The sequence below is a fragment of the Arvicanthis niloticus genome, chromosome 28 (assembly GCF_011762505.2).
Source record: "Arvicanthis niloticus isolate mArvNil1 chromosome 28, mArvNil1.pat.X, whole genome shotgun sequence".
Lineage (NCBI taxonomy): Eukaryota > Metazoa > Chordata > Mammalia > Rodentia > Muridae > Arvicanthis > Arvicanthis niloticus.
This window is the reverse complement of record NC_133436.1, coordinates 8972036-8992782: the sequence shown is the minus strand read 5'-3', so window position 1 is coordinate 8992782 and position 20747 is coordinate 8972036. Positions and strand designations below refer to the sequence as shown.

Genomic DNA, 20747 nt, shown 5'->3' with positions numbered 1-20747 from the left:
TGTTATTTACTAATCCTCTTACAGAAAGGCCAGCAGGCCAACAGGCCAGCAGTGCTAATGTCTGACATATGCACCATGCAGACCTCCTGATAGTTGACAACATTTTTTTATTAACAATCAAAAAACACTTTGCACTTACAATAGGAAAATAAATGCTTCTTTGACCAATCATTAAATGAAAACTAGCCAGGACCTTACAGGCCTTTCAGCAGGTGGCAGACATGATGCTCAGAAGACAGATGTTAGCTTGCTGGGATCAGTAGGATAGCATTTTTGCTGTGACTTATTTAAAAATGTACCTAACAGCTTTCTTAACAGGAGTTTGACAGAAATTACAACAGGAAAAATACCCAGCATTTATACCTAGTTTTAGATATGACCTACACAAAACACGTAAGTTCTGACTATATGGCTTCTATACTTTTCCTAAAGGTGCTCAACAGAAATTCGGATCTCACTTTAGACCAAGAATTTCAGGTGCAATAGGCAATTTCTGAACTTTAATTAACACACAATTATTATAATTATTATATTATTATAATTCAAACAGCAGCTACTACCTCAAAGGAAATATTTATTCTGCTTCCTTGTTTCCCTCCAGTGTTAATCAATCATGCTGTCTGTTAAGTTCAGCCACAACTGGAGCACATGCTGTTGTGTTACACACACACACCACACACACCACACACCCCACACACTACACACACACACATACACACACATCCCACACACTACAGACACACACACATACACATACTATACACATACACCACACACACTCCACACACTATACACACACACCACACACTCCACACACACCACACACACTACACACACACACACACACACACACATACACACACACACACACACACACACACACACACAGTCTCTTTCCCAGATGAACAGTAAATTTACTTGCCTCTATTCTAAAACAAAGCCTCATTTGCTACCGGATGTAAATCTGTTGGTCTCATAAAGTCTACACACTGAGAGGAGACTCACCGGACAGTGTGATCCCTCATTCTCACCAACAGAAACCCACAGCACAGATAGAGCCTCATAGAAATTTCATCATTGAATTTTTTTAAATCTGAAGCTTAATAGGAGTCAAAGTTATATAAAAACAGTAGTCTCTGCAAATCTTTGTTAGCTCAAAATAAACTCTGACCTGAAGACTTGTTTTCAAAAGTCCATCCATCAAAGACCTTCCTAAAAGGTCTGTTTAAGAGTTCACAGCCTTGTAAACAAGGCTAAGTGGAACCATGTGACTCAGTTGCTCTGTCGCCTCACTGTTCCATACAATGGCTGCTACTCACTCTTACAAGCCCTTTGTCAGCAGTGACACTCAAAATGTACTGTGAATTTAAATTTTGTTTTGTTTTTTTTAACTTTAGTCTTCAATATTGAAACTGCTAAGTCACTCCATTTTTCCGTTAAGAAAAAGAAAAATATACTTGAGGGGAGGATTAGAAAATAAACTTGGGACAAATTACAAAATAGGATTAAGAAAAAAAACTCAATATTAAAAAAAAAAAAAAATTCCAGGGTCTGGAAAGAAGGCTCAGTGGGTAAGTGCTTATTGCTTTCACAGATGATGCTCTTGCAGATGACCTCAGTCCCGGTCCAAGTTCATAGCTGCCTCTAACTATTCCAGCTCTAAGAGACCCAGACCCAACACGTTCTTCTGTCCTCCATGGGCATCGTGAACAGAACATACACAGACACACATAATTAAAACAAAAATAAACCTTCAAAAAATGCTCCATTAAGAAGTAATTTGCATGCATGGGGTTGCTGACCACAGCCTTTTTGGTAATAAACAACAATTAAACACAAACAAACTATTCAGTAATGTCCAACTGATTAAAGATTACAGAGTCATTAAAGATGACAAGGAAGATGGTGAGACGAAATGTGGAAAGGCAGACTCACAAAAGGGCTCTATTGGCATTTCCACAGTGTAGAGCTCCACATGCAAACACTGCACAGGAACACAACCAGAAACACTGTGTCACCTTTTCAGGAAAGGGTGTCCTTGAAAACAACACAAAGGCCCTCTTGTGACTGTAAGTTCTTGAAACTGCAGAAAAAAATGAAAATACATGTCTCTGAAAACTAATGTTCTGAAGATACCCTATTTGCCTGCCCTCACTCAGAAACCCATTTGCCTCTACTGAGAAAGGTGCCACCTCACTCAGGGTCCAGTTCTCCTGAGATACACAATTAATGGGGCTGAATGGCTTCCAGAATGCCCTGTGACCTAGTCCCCATGGTTGACATCATTGGACAGGCCCTACCTACTCTGTCCACCTTGAGCACTTTCATACGGCACACAGCTGGTTTGTAAAGACAAGGTTAACTGTTTTTGCATCTCTGCCTGTAGAAAACCCAGAGGCACCATTACACTCCTTTCATAATAAACAGTCCTCAGTCAGGAACCAAAGGATGGGTCTGTTGACTTGTTTTCAGTACTAAGGTAGAGCCCAGGGCCTTGCATAAGGCAGGCAAGGCTCTACCACCGAACTCCATCCATCCTTAGCCTAGTTACAGAGTTCAAGTGAAGAATGGTGTTTCTGTGAAACTGATCACATAAACAAAGACCACTAGGTGATAGCCACTAAATAGAGGATTACTTACAAGAAATAGCCATTTTTAATAGAAAGGAGGACTATTCAGTTCTCTATTTCATCATTAAACAACTCAGGAAGGAGACAAGAGCAACTCAATTGTTTTCTAACTGCAGTAGAACAGGATTACAGACTCTCCCACAGGCCTCTAAAACATAGAGATGGAATATTTCTGACGGTCTTATGATAGTTGCAGTGTCCAAGCAATTCCTGGCTCTAATGAAAATGTTCAATCAAGAGCAATTCACACAGAGTATGTACTGTTCTCCAACAGTTGCCTAATAGTAAATTTAATTAAAATAAGAACTTATCCTAACATTATGCTTATCACATATGTGGACAGACATCAGTGAAGGTTACAGCATCTCAGTCATAGTGCTTCAGTGCTCTACACTACCACAGAACAGCCAAGGGCCTGGCAGACTCAATGTGGCCAAGGGCTTTACTTCTTGCAAGCTGTGTATCTTTCAGTAACATTTTCCCAGTTGATTACATTCCAGATAGCTTTCAGATAGTCAGGTCTGACGTTTTTATACTGGAGGTAGTAAGCGTGCTCCCACACGTCAATCCCCAGCAGCGGAATAAGGCCTAGGAGAAAGAGGGAAAAATTACTCTTTAATACAGCATCATTCACTTGTGTCTTAGGTCATAGAAAATTTGCATATCCCTGCAAAAACATTTAATTTTATTCTGGAAGAGAATATAATAAATAATATGAAAGGTCAGGATAAACTACAGAACCTTAATCCCAGCTGCTACAATAGCAACAGAAGCGCCTAGCTGAAGCCCAGCCTTCCTCCCATCTTAGTCGGGACCCACAAGTGAGAGGGGATGGCTAAGGCCTTGAGCTTCCATTCCATTCCAGCTTGAAGGGAAGGAGGCTGAGAAACCAGTTCTACTCTCCAAGGGTACTTTCAGTTTTCTGGAATAAACATCAATGAGTCACTAAGAAGAATAGGTTAACCAGAAGCTAAAGAGGACCAAAGAAAAATGAACACTGCCTTCAGAAATTAAATGGTATAAATGAAGAACTTAGTTCTACATTTAAAAAAAAAAATGAAGTCCTCAAGTCAGGTATAGTAGCACAGGTCTGTGTTCCCAACACATGGAGGCTCAAGTAGAAGGATATGGAATAGGCCAGACCACCCTGAGCCACAAAGCAAGACTAGGTCCCAAACACTTCCCAAGCCTTCCTATAAAACATCTCAACCACCTTTTCTAGGTCAGTTGTGAGGAACATAACTCGTTGCCAATCAAGCAGCGATATTTTGAGTGACTTTTCATCCCAGTGTGCTTTGTGTGTGGAGAGAAAGAACTGTGGAGACCACCACCTCTTGGTGGGGTACCTGAGAAACAGGCCTGACTGAGGGACTCACTGGATGCAAGTTTACCATGGCTTTAACAGATTTGGTAGCATCTCGCCTTCCCAAAATCTGACTGTACAAGAAGAATGAGTGACACAGCAGAGGTGAGGAGAGGGGCAGGAGCTACTGTTTGAGACGTCACAGCAGGGATCGGAGCCACAGCCAACCGACTGCTACACACCATGGCTCTCCACTTCCCTCAGTCTTCCGTGACATAAAGGACAACCAGTTCAATCAGACCCAAGGAACAAGAAAACATTTGCTGGGCTGGGAGTGTCACACACTGAAGCCATGCAGAAGGCAGGACTGAGGGCCTAGGTTCTGGTCCCAGTTTAAGCACAACACTCCTGAGGAAAGCACTCGTTCCAGGTCAGGCTCAGCCCGCATTTCCTTCTTCCCTTATTGCTTATCTAATAATCTTAGGTTCTTATTGTCATGTATACAATAAAACTGACATTAATCTTATATAGACTGAAGCAGAACTTATCATTAAAACAGTCTTATTAAAGGAATCTACAGAAATCGCAGTGCTTATTTTACGGACTATCAATCAGTTTTTATTATAAAGACTCTGCATACAATTTATTAACATTTGCTCACATTATCACACACTCACACGTTTAAACTCTGCTAATTTACCTTATTTCTAGCTTAATCCTTTCTAGGAAGCCATAGCTCTGACATGGAAAGATTGAGCTTTGAAGCTCTCTCACCTGTTGTTCCTTGCAATGGGTCCTGATTAGAGCAGGCAGCAATCTGTAAGCGACCTTGCTCCTTATTGAAGCCAAGCCAGCCCCAGCCTGAACCTTGGACTCCCACAGACACGGCTGTCAGTTTCTCCTTAAACTTCTCGAAAGATCCAAAGTCACGCTTGATAGCCTCCAGCAACTCTCCTGAAGGAAAAAACGAAGCCAGAAAAGACTTCAAAAGCTACAGTAGAATGTTAGGCTCACAACACTAAAATATTCTTGACGAAGGCCCAACTGGACCACACCTGTGAGAAGATGCCTACGTCCCACCACAAGGACACCGGGCTGAGGTTGACTACTGAGTGCAGTCAGGGTCTGTCCACTCCCTGTGCTAGTGAAGGAAACCAGGAAGGGAAGAGCCTTCTCCACAGGCTTCCTTTCTGTTTTTCCCACGTCATAGTTTTACCCCTATCCTATGACCCCATTTGGAAATTGAAAGTTACTGTTGTTGGTCAGCATTCTCCAAGCCTAGATCTTCCCATCTTTATCATATTGTTCTTTAAATGAAGGCTTCTCTCTCGTTATTGAGCTAATGGTACACTTAAGAGGGCTGGAGCAGAGCTCAGTGAACAGATCTAATATTCATGAAGCCCTGGAGTTGACCCCAATAAAGTAAAGGAAAGAGAGAAAGAGAGGGAGCAGTGAGGGGAAAAGACAACCAACACACACGCCCTTGGACTCAAACTTCTGAGCCTCCTGCCTCTACCTCCTAAGTGCTGGATTACAGCATGTACTACTCCACCCTAGAATCTTTTCACTCTGTAGCAATATAGAGCTGATCCTACGTGAAGCGTATCAACTGAATCAAACGGGGCCCAACATCTCACTTCCCTCATTCTATTGGCTAAAGCATAATTATTTTTACAAACAATGGTAATGCTTCAAGTGGAACAAACTATGTAACAGAAACATCACCAAACAGGAGGAGGAAGAGGAGGAGGAGGAGGAGAAGGAGGAGACCCCAACACACCTCACATCCTGGTCATAGCCAAAACCTCACAAGTATCTAGTCATGGTCAAAGGGCTTATTATTAGTGAGTAAGTCAGGCTGCCTTTTACATTAATGGCAAATAAATAAATAAATAAATAAGCAGCATGAACAACATTATATTGGGAACGTAGCTCAGTGGCAGAAGGTTGGCCTAGCACATGGAAGACCAGAGTTCAATCCCAGCATCACCACCACAGAGATGGGGACTGGAAGAGAACCAGCAAACCAAATACTTAAGGCACATGCAAGAGGGAGGAGATTTATACTATAGCCCTCCCTTTCATATATCCTCACAGAGGATAACTGAAGTCAACTGAGCCTCCGTAAGCCATACAGGAAGTCAGAGGAACCATGGCAGCCATACGGATAAGGTGGTATAACTAGCTAATATCTTACAGGAAATATACAGTGTACAGTGTGGCTAAAGAGTAGAGGGTTTGTTTTCCTGTTGTTATTAATGTTATTTTGGTTTTTGGATTTGGGAGGTTTTATTTGTTTGTTTTGCTTTTGGGGGATTTTTTGGTTTTATTTTTATTTATTTTATGTATATGAGTACACTGTCACTGTCTTCAGACACACCAGAAAAGGGAATCGAATCCCATTACAGATGGTTGTGAGTTACATTGTGGTTGCTGGGAATTGAACTCAAGACCTCTGGAGGAACAGTCAGTGCTCTTAACCGCTGAGCCATCTCTGCAGCCTGAGGATTTGCTTTTGTACACACCCTTTATTGCACAAAGTTTTTCTTTTTGTTGTTTTTGTTTTTATTTTCATGGAAAACTTGTTTTACTGGGGCAAGTGAGTTTTCCATATTGAGAATAATAAGCAAAAACACTACTCCAAGCACTTTATATGCAACTCTGAAAGCAGTCCCATAATCACCCCTGTATCCCAGGGATGAAGCAAGTACAGTTCAGATGGCTATGTGTCTTCTTTCCCAGGGTCCAGGGCCAGCAGTGGAAAGGTCATCTTCTCTAAGTACTAGGTTTGCCCAGGTTTCCAAGTTTTCCCTAACACTTATCCTAAAAGTGGGCAGTGCATGCGGGGTACGTGTGTGTGTGTGTGTGTGTGTGTGTGTGTGTGTGTGTGTGTGTGTGGTGTGTGTGTGTGTGTGTGTGTTTAAGTGGGTGACAGGGCTCCCTGGACACATTCTCTACTCCTCCCTTTGAAACTTAACAACTTGTCACATCCTGACTGAAAATAATAATGATAATATGATAACTCAGGGAGAACTCAGGTAATAAGAAAACTGACAGTCCTCTGGAGGCAAAGTCAATGGGCACATACATGGCATACAGAAAATACTGAGTTTGTCCCTAGAATATAAAAAGAAGAAAATTACCTGCACACACAGATATATACACATAAAATAAAATGCCTCAAAAAATAAACAAATTAATAAATCTATAAAGACTGTTTACATATTGATTTCCAGGACAGCAAGAACTACACAGTAAAACTCTTTTAAAGAAAATAAAAACATTAAGAAAGGGGGGAGGGGGAGACAGCAATCATTCCTACTGCACACCAAATATAAAGCTGTACCAGCATATACCAACCTTTGGGTTCTCCACCACCCTTAGGGCTCAGGTTTGTCCAGAAAATGGTGTGATTAATATGTCCCCCACCATTGAACTTCAATGCAGGCTGAAGGGCAACCTGAGTTGTAACATCTCCTGAAATAAAAAATGTAAACCTTTTAAAAATCCGTCCTCAGCCAGGCAAATAAAACCACAGCTTTCTTCTCCTCGAAGCATTCACCAAACAAATAAGCTCTGTCTCCACAGAAGGACTAAAATTAGGATGTTTCTACAACATTAAGAGGAAAGTTTCCTAGGTATCAGATGCCACCTTAAAGGAATTGCTTTCCCAACTGGGCTATTCCCCTGCTTCACTATTACCTCATCCTTCCCGAACCTGTTATTTTGTAAATCAGAGTCTCTTCCCGTATTCAAGATTTGTGTGATTTGCTTATTGCAAGTAAAATTTCCAGAATGTGGTAATTTCCTTCTCTTAGTTTGGCCATTTACACAATTATGTTGAAATACCACACTTGTCCACTAGATGCCCCTAGTCAACCAGATGTCACTGACTAACCTTTTACTCAACCAATTTCCCAGACATGAGACTCAATAAGGTACATTTAAGAAAAGGTGAGAGAGAAAAAAAAACTGAAAAAAACAACAACAACAAAAGAAAAGGTGAATTTTACTGTCTGGGTTTTCAAGCAATACAGCTAACCTAGAGACATGACTACCAATTATTCTCCTTATAAAAACTAATAGATTAAAAAGACAACATACTACATTTAATGGATAAACAACAAACATTTTGTTTATCCATTAAAATAATATTCCCGAGAGTGGTGGTTGGCTCAACAGGTAAAAAACAAAAAAATCTCTTGCCAGGAAAACCAGACACTGTGACTTAAGCTGACAATCTGAGCTCAGTTTCTGGATACCACAATCTGTGGATACCACAGTGGAAGGGGAGAAGCAACTCCCTGAAGTCATCCTCTAACCTCTACCAGCTCCATGTGTCAGCATGCATCCATTCACACACATGTCCACACACACATGTACACACACACAGATATATACACACACAGACATATACACACACACACGTACTCACACACACAGACATATACACACAGACACAGAGAGACATATACACACGTACTCACACACACAGACACATACACACACATGTACTCACGCACTCACACACACACAAACACACACACACACACACACACGGGTTTTTTAATACCACAGCATCCCCATAGACATCAGCTGGGGTGCAAACACAGAAGTCCACATACTACGGATTTTGTTGGCTGAGCTCTTAAATACAGGTAAATAAACTTAACTACTGTTCCATTCGGTGACAGATACCTGGTTCTCACAAAATAGCTATTTTTACTGTGAACTTTGACCCCAAAAGTACCAAGCCCAGCCTGTTCTGCAGCTCAGTGCTAATTCCTGTGTTTTCCTCTCCCACAAAGGTAAAAGGTGTGAAACAGGATGTCCACAGTGCAGAAACATCCATGGGGCCAGGGAGTCCAAATTCTAAACTGAACTAATCCTACTGTTGTCCAAATCAGTGACAATAATCACAACTTGGGCTGCAGTCTCTTGAAGCCACTTCAGACCCTCTCCTGCACCTGCAGCCAGGTCACCAACATCGCTTCCTCTCAGCAAAGCCCCAGCCACTGCTCGTAACCCCAGCCACCCTGTCACTCAAGGGCACATGGCTGACCCAGCCCGGGCACTCTCAGCCCTCCTGCAAATGGCTGCCAAGGCTACCTGGGGGAAAAAAAAAAAAAAAGCAAAACAAACTTTCCCAAAGCCACGTTATATAACAACCACAGATTTTAAATATCCGTATGCAAAACAAAAACTAAATATTCATTACGCAAAAAAAAAAAAAGGAGAGGCGTCCGGGAGCTGTCTTTAAAGGATTCCCGAATTACCACCAAAAAAAAAAAAAAAAAAAAAAAAAAAAAAAAAAAGACTCACAATAGTAAAGCCCATCAAGTACTTTCCTGAGGTCCTGCGTTTTCCGGGATACTAAAGGTCGTTTATGCAAACCAACGGAGGTATTCCCCTGCATCGAAACAGACATCGTCTGGACACGGGGAGTCTCCCGTGCAGGGGCCTCGCACCTACCCTTGGCCAGCGCCTCGTGGTACTTCTCCTCGGTGGCGTTCAGATTGTTCACGTAGGCCGCGTGGTGCTTGCTGTGGTGCAGCTGCATGATCTGCGCGTTAATGTGCGGCTCCAGCGCGCCATAGTCGTAAGGCAGGTCGGGGAGGCTATGCTTGTGCCGGGAGCCCGCGGCACCGGCCACCGGGGCCAGCCTCCTGCCGGCGCTGGGAGGGACAGAGAGGACGCCGGGTCATGCCACTGACACGGCGAGCCAGCCACGTCCGCCGCCCCGAGACCCACCCGTGGGGGACGCCGCGGCCCCGGGCCCTGTCGCTCACCTGCACGCCGCTCGACACAACATTGCTGAGGCTCCCACGGCCGCTGCTCTCCTCAGAACGCGGCCGTTCCCTCGCCGGCGCGCGTTTGCTCTGGGGCGCCCACCCCGCGTCCGCAAGGACACAGCGAAGCCGTGACCCTGCTGGGCGCGCCCATCGGCGGAGGGGAGGACAGGACACTGACGGCCCGGCGCGTAACGGAACGGCACCCAGGAACAGCCGCGTCTCCCCCGCGCCGACTTGGTAGAGCCCGCCGGCTTGCGGTGACTACGCCCCCTGGTGTGGCCACGCCCCCATCACCGGCCTTGGTCCCGCCTCGCCTCGGGCTGCCCGGCCCCGCCTCCGGTGTGGCCCCGCCCCTCCTCGGGCTGCCAGGGCTGGCTCTAGCTTTGAGCTGCGACGCCTCCCTCTACTCCTTTTCCACTCCTGCTTCTCGGAAGCCCTGGAGACTTTCCTCCGGGAAGCCACGGCCCTGCTGCTGGTCAGAGCCATGGCGTAACTAGGGCCCCTCTGACCCAGTTAATTAATGCCCGGAGTGACCTTCCCCGGGGCCTGATCTCCACGAGCTGCCTGCCCAGTGACAGGGCTGATGAGTTTGCGTGTGTTCATCTTTGTCGCCCCTGAGATTGGGGTTGCTGACTTCAGGTGCGGGTTGCCAGCCTCGCAGTTAACTAGCAAGAGTTGGGATTGGAAGGCGAGGTTCATTTTTCCTGATTAAACTCTGCAACATTTTGTGTATTCAGTGACTTCAAAAACCAACCACTCGACCAAATGTAAAAAAAGGACGTCGTTCCCCTTTGTTAACGTATAGTCTAATAACTGTGGCTTTCAAATGTTTCCGTAACAACTTACATAGAATTTAAGACAGCTTTCCTCTGCCGCTGATAGGGTTTAGGTCTTCCCTGATTAGGAAACACTAAGGAAGCAGAAGACTGAGTAATTCACATTGGTTTTTTCCACCCCTTTTACAGGCCTCCTAAGGATGACTGGGCTTAGGGTAAGGGGGATTTCAGGAGGATGCTTTCTGGCAGGGGGAAACTTGTCCACAGGCCTCAGACCCGGGTTGTATTATGGATACCCTGAGTCAGCATGGTTGAAAATGGAAGTTGAAGTGTTAGTGGAGGAAAGGTAGTCTAACACTGTTACCATGAGGGCCATTCTAGTCAGTCCCACAAACCTGAACTCAAATCTCTGCATGAGTACAATGATCTCAGCTGTGTCCTCTTCAGAGTTTCCTTTTTTTAGGTTAGCATAGACAGTAATGGGTTTCATTTTTCATCTAGATTTATTTTTCTTTCATGTCATAAATATTATCCAGACAGGAATCTAAGCAGAAACTACTTATACCGTCTCCAGAGACACAGTCCCAAATGCCATCATCCCAAATGTTGAAATCCCAAAAATACCAAATTCCTAAAATTTCCTGAAGACTGTAATGCTGAAATTCTGAAGCCAAAATCCCCAAAATTTCAATTTCCATGTTTTTTTAAAGCAAAAAAGTTCTCATAAAATGGGTAGAAACCGGATTCTGAGAAAATTTCTACTCACAGAATCTAGATGGCAACAACAATTTGTAAGTGTGCCATCTGCCCTGACATTCCTTCCAGCTAACAGAGTTTTGGAGTTTTTATCATGAATCAAAGATGCACTTGAACCAGGTAGGGAACACTACAAACGGGGGTATTCAACTCCAGGTCCTTAACTGTCACCCACTGAAAGCATACTTTCAGTGCCACATAAGGCCATAATGTTTAAAGAACAGGGCTTGATGCCAAAACTAGTGGGGCTCAAGATGGCTGCACAAATGACAAAAAAAAGAAACTGTTACAGGAAACCAGCATGGCAACAATCCTAACGAAGCCCTTTCCCTTCAGTAACTATTATTATTATTATTATTATTATTATTATTATTATTATTATTAATTTACTTTTTACTTGTTCACTTTACATCCCACTCACTGCCCCCTGATGGTCACCCCCTCCCACAATCCTTCCCCCATTACTCCCCTTCTCCTCTGAGCGAGTGGGGCCCTCTGGATATCCCCCCACCCTGGCACTTCAAGTTGCAGCAAGGCTAGACACTTCCTCTCCCACTGAGGCCAGACAATCCAGCCCAGATAGAACGTATCTCACAAATAGGCAACCGCTTTTGGAATAGCCCCTTCTCCAGTTGTTCGGGACCCACATGAAGACCAAGGTGTACCCAAGTATGTTCCTTAGTTGGTGGTTCACTCTCTCAGAGCCCCATGGGTCCAAGTGAGTTGGCTCTATTGGTCTTCCTATGGAGTTTCCTGTCCTCTTAGGAGCTGCAACCCTTCCTCCTACTCTTGGCTTAATTAACTGAAAAACTATTAATTCTATAGGCCACATGACTGAGCAACACATTGTTAGTTTCCTGCTAGTTTTGAAATGTGGATTCGAGAACCATGGCCTAGGCAACCTCTGTTTTTTTTTTATCAAAGTCTGTCCACCTAGTGGACGACTTAAATAGAGTCACAGGTTTGGCACCTCTGTCTTCATGTTGTCTGCCCTTGTCTTAACTTTAGAGTCAGTCTCAACTTGAGACTTGCCAGTCACTTATGAATGCTTTGCTGAAGACCGTGGCCCAGGGTGAATTTGGCCTGCTATGCTCTGGAACAATTATGTGTTTCTTCTGCCCCACCCTGTCTTTCTCTGAAAGACAGCTGTTGTGCCTTATTATATGGTTTAAACCAAACCATGAGGCTACAGTACTTATGCAAGATGATGATGTCAAGAAAACCCCACGGTTCCCAAGTTAAGCCTTTGCCTGTCACCCTGAAACCTCAAGGCCAGTGTGTGCACACAGGAAAAATATCTTTTGAAACTGTGTATGATTCATGGACAATTACCAACCTCGGGGTCCCCTCACCCACAACTCAGTAAAGGCTTGCTGCTCTTCATTGAGAGGTTTCCTTCTTGATCAAGGCTGTCTCTCCCTTTGGCTTAAACTGAAGCTGGGCCAGCTTAGGCTGATGTCCCTCAATATAGGAAATACCTATCTTCCCATTTGTAATATTTGTAACCCAAGGAAAGCTGCTTCCTCGGCCCCCAGGGTGCTTAGAGTAGAGCCATGCACCACCACAACTAGCAGCTCGGCCCCTGTTCTCCCATGCCCTGGAATCCTATCGTCTAGTATGGATGGCTTGAAGAAGCCAGCAGAGTCACTAACTGGTTGCAACATAATTACGTATGTGGCATAAGACACATGGGGTAATGCTTACACTCACGAGGGCTGCTTCCTCTGTCCTATTCTCTGACATGCACGTGAAATGTACCTCACACCCAAAAGACAGAACACAATCCTGTCTCTCACCCCCTTTATGTATGTATGTGATGTATGTACATGGTCATATGGATATATACATATGTGTATGTGGATGCTGTGCTCATGGAAGGCCAGAGATCAATGTCCAGTGTCTTCCTAAATCATTCTCTCAATGAAGCTGGAGCTCATCAATTCCCTAGGTCCCCATCTGTCTCCACCACTACCACAACAGCAGCCAGGCACCACTACCACAACTGGCTTTTATGTGGATGATGGGGATCTAAACTCAGAGCCTCACACAGCAGATGCTTTACCTACTCAGCTATGTCCTAACCAAGTTCCCACCTCTCTCTCTCTCTATATATATATATATATATATATATGTGTGTGTGTGTGTGTGTGTGTGTGTATGTATGTATACACATACATATGTATATATATATACATATGTATGTATGTATATGTATATATATACATATATATATAATATACATATGTGTGTGTGAATATGTGTGTGAGACATATATGTATATGTCTCACACACATATTCACACACACATATATACACACACTCTCACATACTCATACACACATACACACACTCACACACAGTCACATACACACACACACACACACATATATATGGTTTTAATGTGTAGCTCAGTCTGAATCCTTGAATTCACAATCCCCCTTCCTTGGCTTCTAGAGTGAAGGGTTTACAAAGGTGTACCTTGCATGCTCAGCTGTCAAACCTGTCTTTTATACAGTCTCTTTAAAAACTTTGTTCCAACTGCCTCTGCAAACCTTCCCCGCGTATACCTTTCGTCACCTGGCCTTATTGTATTTCTTACATTTAACTCATCACTAATTTCTTAACCTGAGGCTTGCTACTCCCCCTTTGTTCTGACCTTGGGCCTAGATTACCTTTGCTTCTCAGCTCCACTGAAGACTCACTCTCCTGTCATTTCCTTTGACTGGTCCCTGACCAACTCTTCCCACTCCTGCAAAGAACCCAAGAAACCAGAACTGAATCAAGGAAGGTTCAAAGGAAAGTTCATCCCATATGTCAAACCAGCAGGCCCTTCTCAAAACTCCCCTGTTAATGACTATGCAATCGCCCCCAACTCCATTAGAAAAATAAACAACAAACACTGCTGTCATAGCAATTACTACAATTAAAGTAACTGATGCTTCCGTGTGGCCACCAGGAGGTGTTCCTTCCCAGAGAACAGTACTATACAGAGCTTTCAGCATAGTTTTTGTTGAAAAGGGATGCCAAATGCTCACAATTCCATGTGCCCGGCCTTGGAGTAGCCCTGTCCTGATGTCCCAAAGAATAACCAAACTCAGCTCACTGCTGTTGTTGGGCGACTTGCTGATTTTTCTCTGGCATTTGGCAGGACAGAGCAGCTAGAGTAGAAATGGTACAGACATAATATGCCTTCTCAGAGAGAAATCACTTCTCTATTTTATTTTTTATTCTTTTTAATTTTTTTATTTTTTGGTTTTTTGAGACAGGGTTTCTCTGTGTAGCCCTGGCTGTCCTGGAACTCACTCTGTGGACCAGGCTGGCCTCGAACTCAGAACTCAGAAATCCACCTGCCTCTGCCTCCCAAGTGCTGGGATTAAAGACGTTTGCCACCACTGCCCGGCCGAGAAATCACTTCTCACACTTAGTGATCAATTAACACAAAGCTCTTCAATAGCCTTTGGCTATCATGACTGGCAACATAGACAGAGACAGAGCAATGTCCACAGTAGCCTGACCCATAACAGTCAGCACAGGCAAAGTGAATTTTATTGTGGCATGACTCATGTGGACCTTCAGTGCCGGCTAATTAATCATGGTGTTTCCAGTCGTGAAGTAGATAAGAAGCCTGCTGCATTTCTATTTGATCTGTTTAAGTAGGAAAATTCTCAAAGAAAGGCTACATTGGATGGAGGCGAAGGGGAATTTTGGCCAATGAGCCAATTTCTAGGCTTGAGCCAGTTTGCAGACCCAGAACCCCCTAGAATGAAGGTATGGTTAGGTTCTCTTGAGAACAGACTTTGATAAAAAAATGCCTAAAAGTTTTACCGTTAGTCTTTTCCCAGTCTTCCCCAGAGATAGATATACTTAGAAGTTGGCAGAATTCTACATGTCTTAGTTAGGGTTTTACTGCTGTGAACAGACACCATGACCAAGGCAACTCTTATAAAGACAACATTTAATTGGGGCTGGCTTACAGGTTCAGAGGTTCAGTCCATTATCATCAAGGCAGGAACATGGCAGCATCCAGGCAGACATGGAACTGGAGGAGCTGAGAGTTCTACATCTTCATCTGAAGGCTGCTAGCAGAATACTGGCTTCCAGGCAGCTAGGATGTGGGTCTTAAAGCCCACACCCACAGTGACACACCTACTCCAACAGGGCCACACTTTCTAATAGTACCACTCCCTGGGCCAAGCATATACAAACCATCACATGTATGTAAGTTGGTAAAATCCTCTGTTGATGACAGGGTGACTCTTATTTCAGCATTAGCTACAAACTGTCAAAAGTTTTATATCCTGGGTCACCAAATCCATGGCCTCTCACAATTGGTGGGTCAGGACAAGCAAATGCATTTGTCTCCTTGAGTTTGTTAAATAGTTCCCACCATGGGCTTTCAGTTTCTCTGAGCTCCCAGGAGATGCTTCAGTGACTGAAGACATTGGTAATTGCAAATATTGGCAATTTGGAAAGCCTTTTCCAGATACTTAAAATATTCACCCTTATACTTCTATTGCTCTAGGACCACTTCTGGGACCAAAATCTGTATTAGTCAGGGTTCTCTACTGTAACAGAACTTACAGGATGAACTTCTGCATATAGAAAGGGGATTTATTAGAATGATTTATAAGCTGTGGTCCAGCTATTGCATAATGGCTACCTATGAACAGAAGGTCCAAGACTCCAATGGTTGTTCAGTCCACAAAGCTAGATAGCTCAGCTGGTCTTTGGCATACGAGCAGAATCTCCAAGCAGTAGGCTCTGATGCCAGTGGATGGGTTTGCAGGTGAGCATGAGAGCAAACAGCCAAAGACAGCAGCAAGCTTCCTTCTGCCATGTTCTTTATGCAGGCTGCCGCCAGCAGAAGGTGCAGTGCAGATTAAAGTCAGACCTTCCCACTTCAAAAGATCTGGATCAAAGGGTTTATCTTTCCACCTCAAATCCTGATTAGCAGTGTGTCTGCCCACTTCTAACGATGCAATTAGGAAACAGTCCCTTGCAGGCATGCCGAGTCATTTGGATTTTACTTAGTTAATCCCAGATGCAGCCAAATTGACAATTAAGAATATCCATCGAAGACATCTTCCATGAAGATGGGGTTTATAGACTAACTACATACGAATAGGTTCTATGGAGTGACAAACTCCCAGAAAGGGTCTGGGGGAGGGTACAGTGTCATCCTGGCTGCACATCACAGAGGTCACATTTACTACACCCTCACCCAGCCTTCTGGGCACAAAACAGGTTAAACATCTCTTTCCTTGAAGAGACAACCCTGTGTGCTTAATATTCCTGGTTTCCCTAGAGCTTATCTGTGACCACAAGACCTCTGTGCTCCCACGCCTGACACTGAATGGCATCTCTGACACTGGAGAGTGGTACTGAGGGAAAAGGTCAGGAGGTCAACACGGACAGTTGGGGTGCTGAAAGAAAGGGGTCATCTTTCTCTGATGTTGCAATGTAGCCCCACAACAAATATACTAACATACATAAACGTGAAAGTCATATAAAACTCATATAAAAAGTGCTTTAAAAAAAAAAAAAAAAACATTAGGCCGGGTGGTGGTGGAGCACACCTTTGATCCCAGCACTTGGGAGGCAGAGGAAGGTGGATTTCTGAGTTTGAGGCCAGCCTGGTCTACAGAGTGAGTTCCAGGACAGCCAGGGCTACACAGAGAAACCCTGTCTCAAAAAACAAAACAAAACAAAAAGAAGAAAGAAAGAAAGGAAGGAAGGAAGAGAGAAAGAAAAAAAAAAACATTAAAAAGTCATACAAAAACTGAAAGGACGGGCCATTTGATTGAAACTTTTTTTTTTTACTCTCATTAGCTTACTCTCATTAGCCTGGGTCATGTGAGACCCTGTCTACACACACAAACAAACACACTGTAGTGGCTATTCCTAGTTATCATATATGCTATATCTGGAATGAACTACAATCCAGAATTGGAAGGCTTACCTGTGATCCTGGTCTTGAGGCTGGGAGATACAATTTCTGACCTGGATCTTGGAGATCTTGAGGCATAGCAGCTATAGATCCCAGATCAAGGCAAGGAGATCTCTGAGTTCAAGGTCATCTGGGACAAACCAAATCCCAGATTAGAAATGGTGGTACACACCTTTAATCTGGGCCACACCTGCTGGAGCCCTACATAAGGACATCGGAAGAAGGAAGGCTCTTCTTCGACGGCTTGCCTTGTGGACTGGGAACTGCTAGATCCTTGGACTTCATTCACAGCTGCTGGTGAGCATTGTTGGGGAGTTGGACCACAGACTGTAAGTCATTGACAAATTTCCTTACTATATACAGACTACCCCAAGTTCTATGACTCTAGAGAACCCCAACTAATACAGAAGTTGGTACCAGGAGTGGTTCTAAAGGAGCAGAAAGCAGAAATATAAGGATGAATCTTTCAAGAATCTGGAGTTGGGCCAGGCAGTGGTGGCGCATGCCTTTAATCCCAGCACTTGGGAGGCAGAGGCAGGCCTCTGAGTTCTGAGTTTGAGGCCAGCCTGGTCTACAGAGTGAGTTCCAGGACAGCCAGGGCTACACAGAGAAACCCTGTCTCGAAAAACCAAGAAAGAAAAAAAGAAGAAGAATCTGGAGTTGGTTTAATAATTCACCAACACTTTCAACTACTGAAACCTCTCCAGATATTCTGTCTCCTGGAAACTCGAAGAATATTGAATGCCCGTGGTTGAAACTATGTTTCAAACTTAAAAGACGCTAATGCCTTTGATTATCTCGATGAATTAGGTGATCCAGTGTACAAAACTTTCTACAAGTTGGGGAAAAATTGGAAAATGATTTTGCTGGCTTGTTGCTCTTAGCATCTCTGGAAAATTTGATGAAGGAAAAGAATGAGTTGTGTGGTAAAACTGACCGGCTCCAGATGCAAGTAAGCAATCTAAAGGTTTCTAAGTGTTCCCCTGAAGAGGATCTTCTCCCCAGCAGCCAGAGAGCCGAGTTGCAGAAAATCAAACTGAAGCCCTCATTTATGGTTTGGCTGAATTACAGCGAAAATTCAAACCTCAGCCTCAGAGGGTGTCAGCAGTTAAAGTAAGGACATTAATTTGCAAAGAATGGGATCCTGTAACTTGAGATGTGGTTGTGTGGGAGGACCCTGTTGAAGCTGAGAATTTTGAATCTTCAGATTCTCAAGGTTTTGCCCCACCTGAGGAAGTAATACCCTCAGCCCCACCCCTTGAAATAATGCCTTTTCCACATGAGGAAATTAATCCCTCAGAGTTTGATAAACCAGCAGTGACTTTCACTGAAGAAAATCCTCCACAATGGGAAGGCCCAGAAGATATGCCCTTCATGAATCTCTTCACGAGAGGGGCACCAGCACATGTGAAGAGTTTTGTTCTTGCTCTTTTCCTTGTGCCAGACTTTAGGGTGGAGATGCTGCTGCTCAATTAGATGAATTAATTTTAATTGGGCCCCTGGTGTCCTGCCTGGTTTGGTTGGTTTTTTTGTTTGTTTGTTTTTGAGGCATGTCTTGTTGGGTAGCCCAGGCTTCCCTCAAATTCCTAACATCTGTCTCAGTTCCTGAGTTTGGGGATTGCAAACAAGATAAGAATTTTCACGTTTTTAGTGTTTGCAATCAACCACCTTTTGATGCTAAAATTGCCCCTAATTTGGCTTGTGGGAAATCCTCCAAGCAGCCTCCTGTGATTTCAAATTTACTTTGAGCACATATTCTACATAATGAACAATGGACGGACTATATACTGTATAATATATAAGGAAATATATAATGTATATATTTCCTTAGCACCTATAACAACTGTCTCAAGACAGCAAAACTAACCAACCCAGGAAGCCACCCTGCTGCACTCAGGCTGGTAGGAAGTCAGGGTGTGTTCTCTACTCATCCTCCAGGAAGCTAGAGCATACCCCCTGTAACAATCAGTGCTAGAGTTACAGGAGTGTGTCCCGCCCCCAGTGTACAAAGTGCTTCATGACCCCAAGGTTTCATATATGCCAGGCACTCTACCAGATGAACTATATCCCCAGCCCTTATCTCCACTCCCAACTTAGCCAACTCTGCCCCTCTATGGCAGGCAAATGAGGTGACTGGCCTCCAAGCTTGGTGCCCAGCCTCCCAGCAAAGCACAGCCAAGCACCCCTTCCCCACGGAGAAGCCTCCTCTGCCTGCCTGGAACCTCTGTAAACCCAAATCATGACCTGGACTGACTTCATCCATGTACCAGACTCTCAAAAGACAACCTCTGCTTTTTAACTTTTATTTTTATTATATTTTTATATGTATGTTACTATAGTTTATTATAACTTAATTTTTTAGCTTTGAGCCTTTGCTCTTCTCGTTTTGGTTTGTTGTGGGTTATTTGCAAACATTATTTACATGTAACTTACGTGCCCTTTTACTGCCGTCTTGATTAGTTTTGGTAAGTGTGCATATCTGGGCAACAAGAGAAAGAACACATAAAACTGGGTAACCACACACAGAGTTTACCTATGACACTAAGTTCCTTAATCCTCCTCAGTTGATTCCTCAATCTTCCTTCTCCCCAACTTCTAGCGCCTGCTGATCTCGGAGACTATCACTATGGGTTAGTTTGTCTTTTCCCCTGAATCCTATGGACATACCTCACTCACTCAGACAGTGGACATACCTCACTCACTCAAGACACCTCTGTATTTAAGGCATTACAACATTTTTGATTTGTCCCCCAGAACTGGAACCAAGAGTTCTGGATTTTGTTGTTGTTGTTTTTGTTTTTTCGAGACAGGGTTTCTCTGTGTAGTCCTGGCTATCCTGGAACTCACTCTGTAGACCAGGCTGGCCTCGAACTCAGAAATCCACCTGCCTCTGCCTCCCAAGTGCTGGTATTAAAGGCATGCGCCACCACTGCCTGTCTTATAGATTTTTTTTTTTTAAAGGTGGAAAATAGGATGTGGGAGGTGCCTTAGCAGTAAGGGCACTTGAATGCTCTTCCAGAGGTTCTGAGTTCAAGTCCCAACAACCACAGGACAACCCATAATCTGATGCCCTCTTTTGGTATGCAGACAGGGTATACAGAACTAATTTTACAAACCTTAGACACCAAGAGTGGGTGCTAGCTGTTCTTACTGTTACCACTGAGGCACAACTGTCCTGCTTTGCCTAGGAGGATCTTTTTAGACTGATGTGTATCAATGCTTTGTCTGCATGTATGTATGTGTGCCTTTTGTATGCCTGAAACCAGCTCAGGAGAAAGTAAAGTTAAAATGTTTGTACTACGCCGGGCGGTGGTCCCAGCACTTGGGAGGCAGAGGCAGGCGGATTTCTGAGTTCGAGGCCAGCCTGGTCTACAGAGTGAGTTCCAGGACAGCCAGGGCTACACAGAGAAACCCTGTCTCAAAAAGAAAAAACAAAAAAACAACAACAAAAAAAAGTTTGTACTACAATATACATAACTTCAAAACCACAACAATGTTATAATTACACATCGCTTAGTGACACTTAGTGATTCTTAGGTATCT

The 20747-nt window shown here is 43.8% G+C and overlaps 1 protein-coding gene and 1 long non-coding RNA gene across 2 annotated transcripts; both read right to left on the bottom strand.

The window, feature by feature from the left end:
- Positions 1 to 663: 663 nt before the first annotated feature.
- On the bottom strand, positions 664 to 1007 carry LOC143440060 (uncharacterized). The gene is made up of 2 exons (XR_013107961.1): positions 864 to 1007; positions 664 to 827 (listed from the first exon to the last, which is right to left on the bottom strand). It is a non-coding gene; the product is annotated as an uncharacterized LOC143440060 (long non-coding RNA).
- Positions 1008 to 2636: 1629 nt separating this feature from the next.
- Sod2 (superoxide dismutase 2) lies at positions 2637 to 9886 on the bottom strand. Its single transcript, XM_076926674.1, has 5 exons — positions 9723 to 9886; positions 9406 to 9608; positions 7294 to 7410; positions 4708 to 4887; positions 2637 to 3218 (listed from the first exon to the last, which is right to left on the bottom strand). The coding sequence occupies exons 1-5, from the start codon at positions 9743 to 9745 to the stop codon at positions 3073 to 3075; spliced, it is 669 nt and encodes a 222-aa protein (XP_076782789.1). The 5' UTR covers positions 9746 to 9886; the 3' UTR covers positions 2637 to 3072.
- Between the last annotated feature and the right edge of the window lie 10861 nt (positions 9887 to 20747).

Bases quoted from the DNA above. Each gene is read 5' to 3' on its own strand.
- Sod2 (XM_076926674.1), bottom strand. From the start codon at position 9,745: ATGTTGTGTCGAGCGGCGTGCAG. The intron at 4,888-7,293 runs GTTGGTATATGC...TTTTTCCTTCAG, and splicing joins GGGTGGTGGAGAACCCAAAG to GAGAGTTGCTGGAGGCTATC. The intron at 3,219-4,707 runs GTGAGAGAGCTT...TCTTTCTCCTAG, and splicing joins CCCATTGCAAGGAACAACAG to GCCTTATTCCGCTGCTGGGG.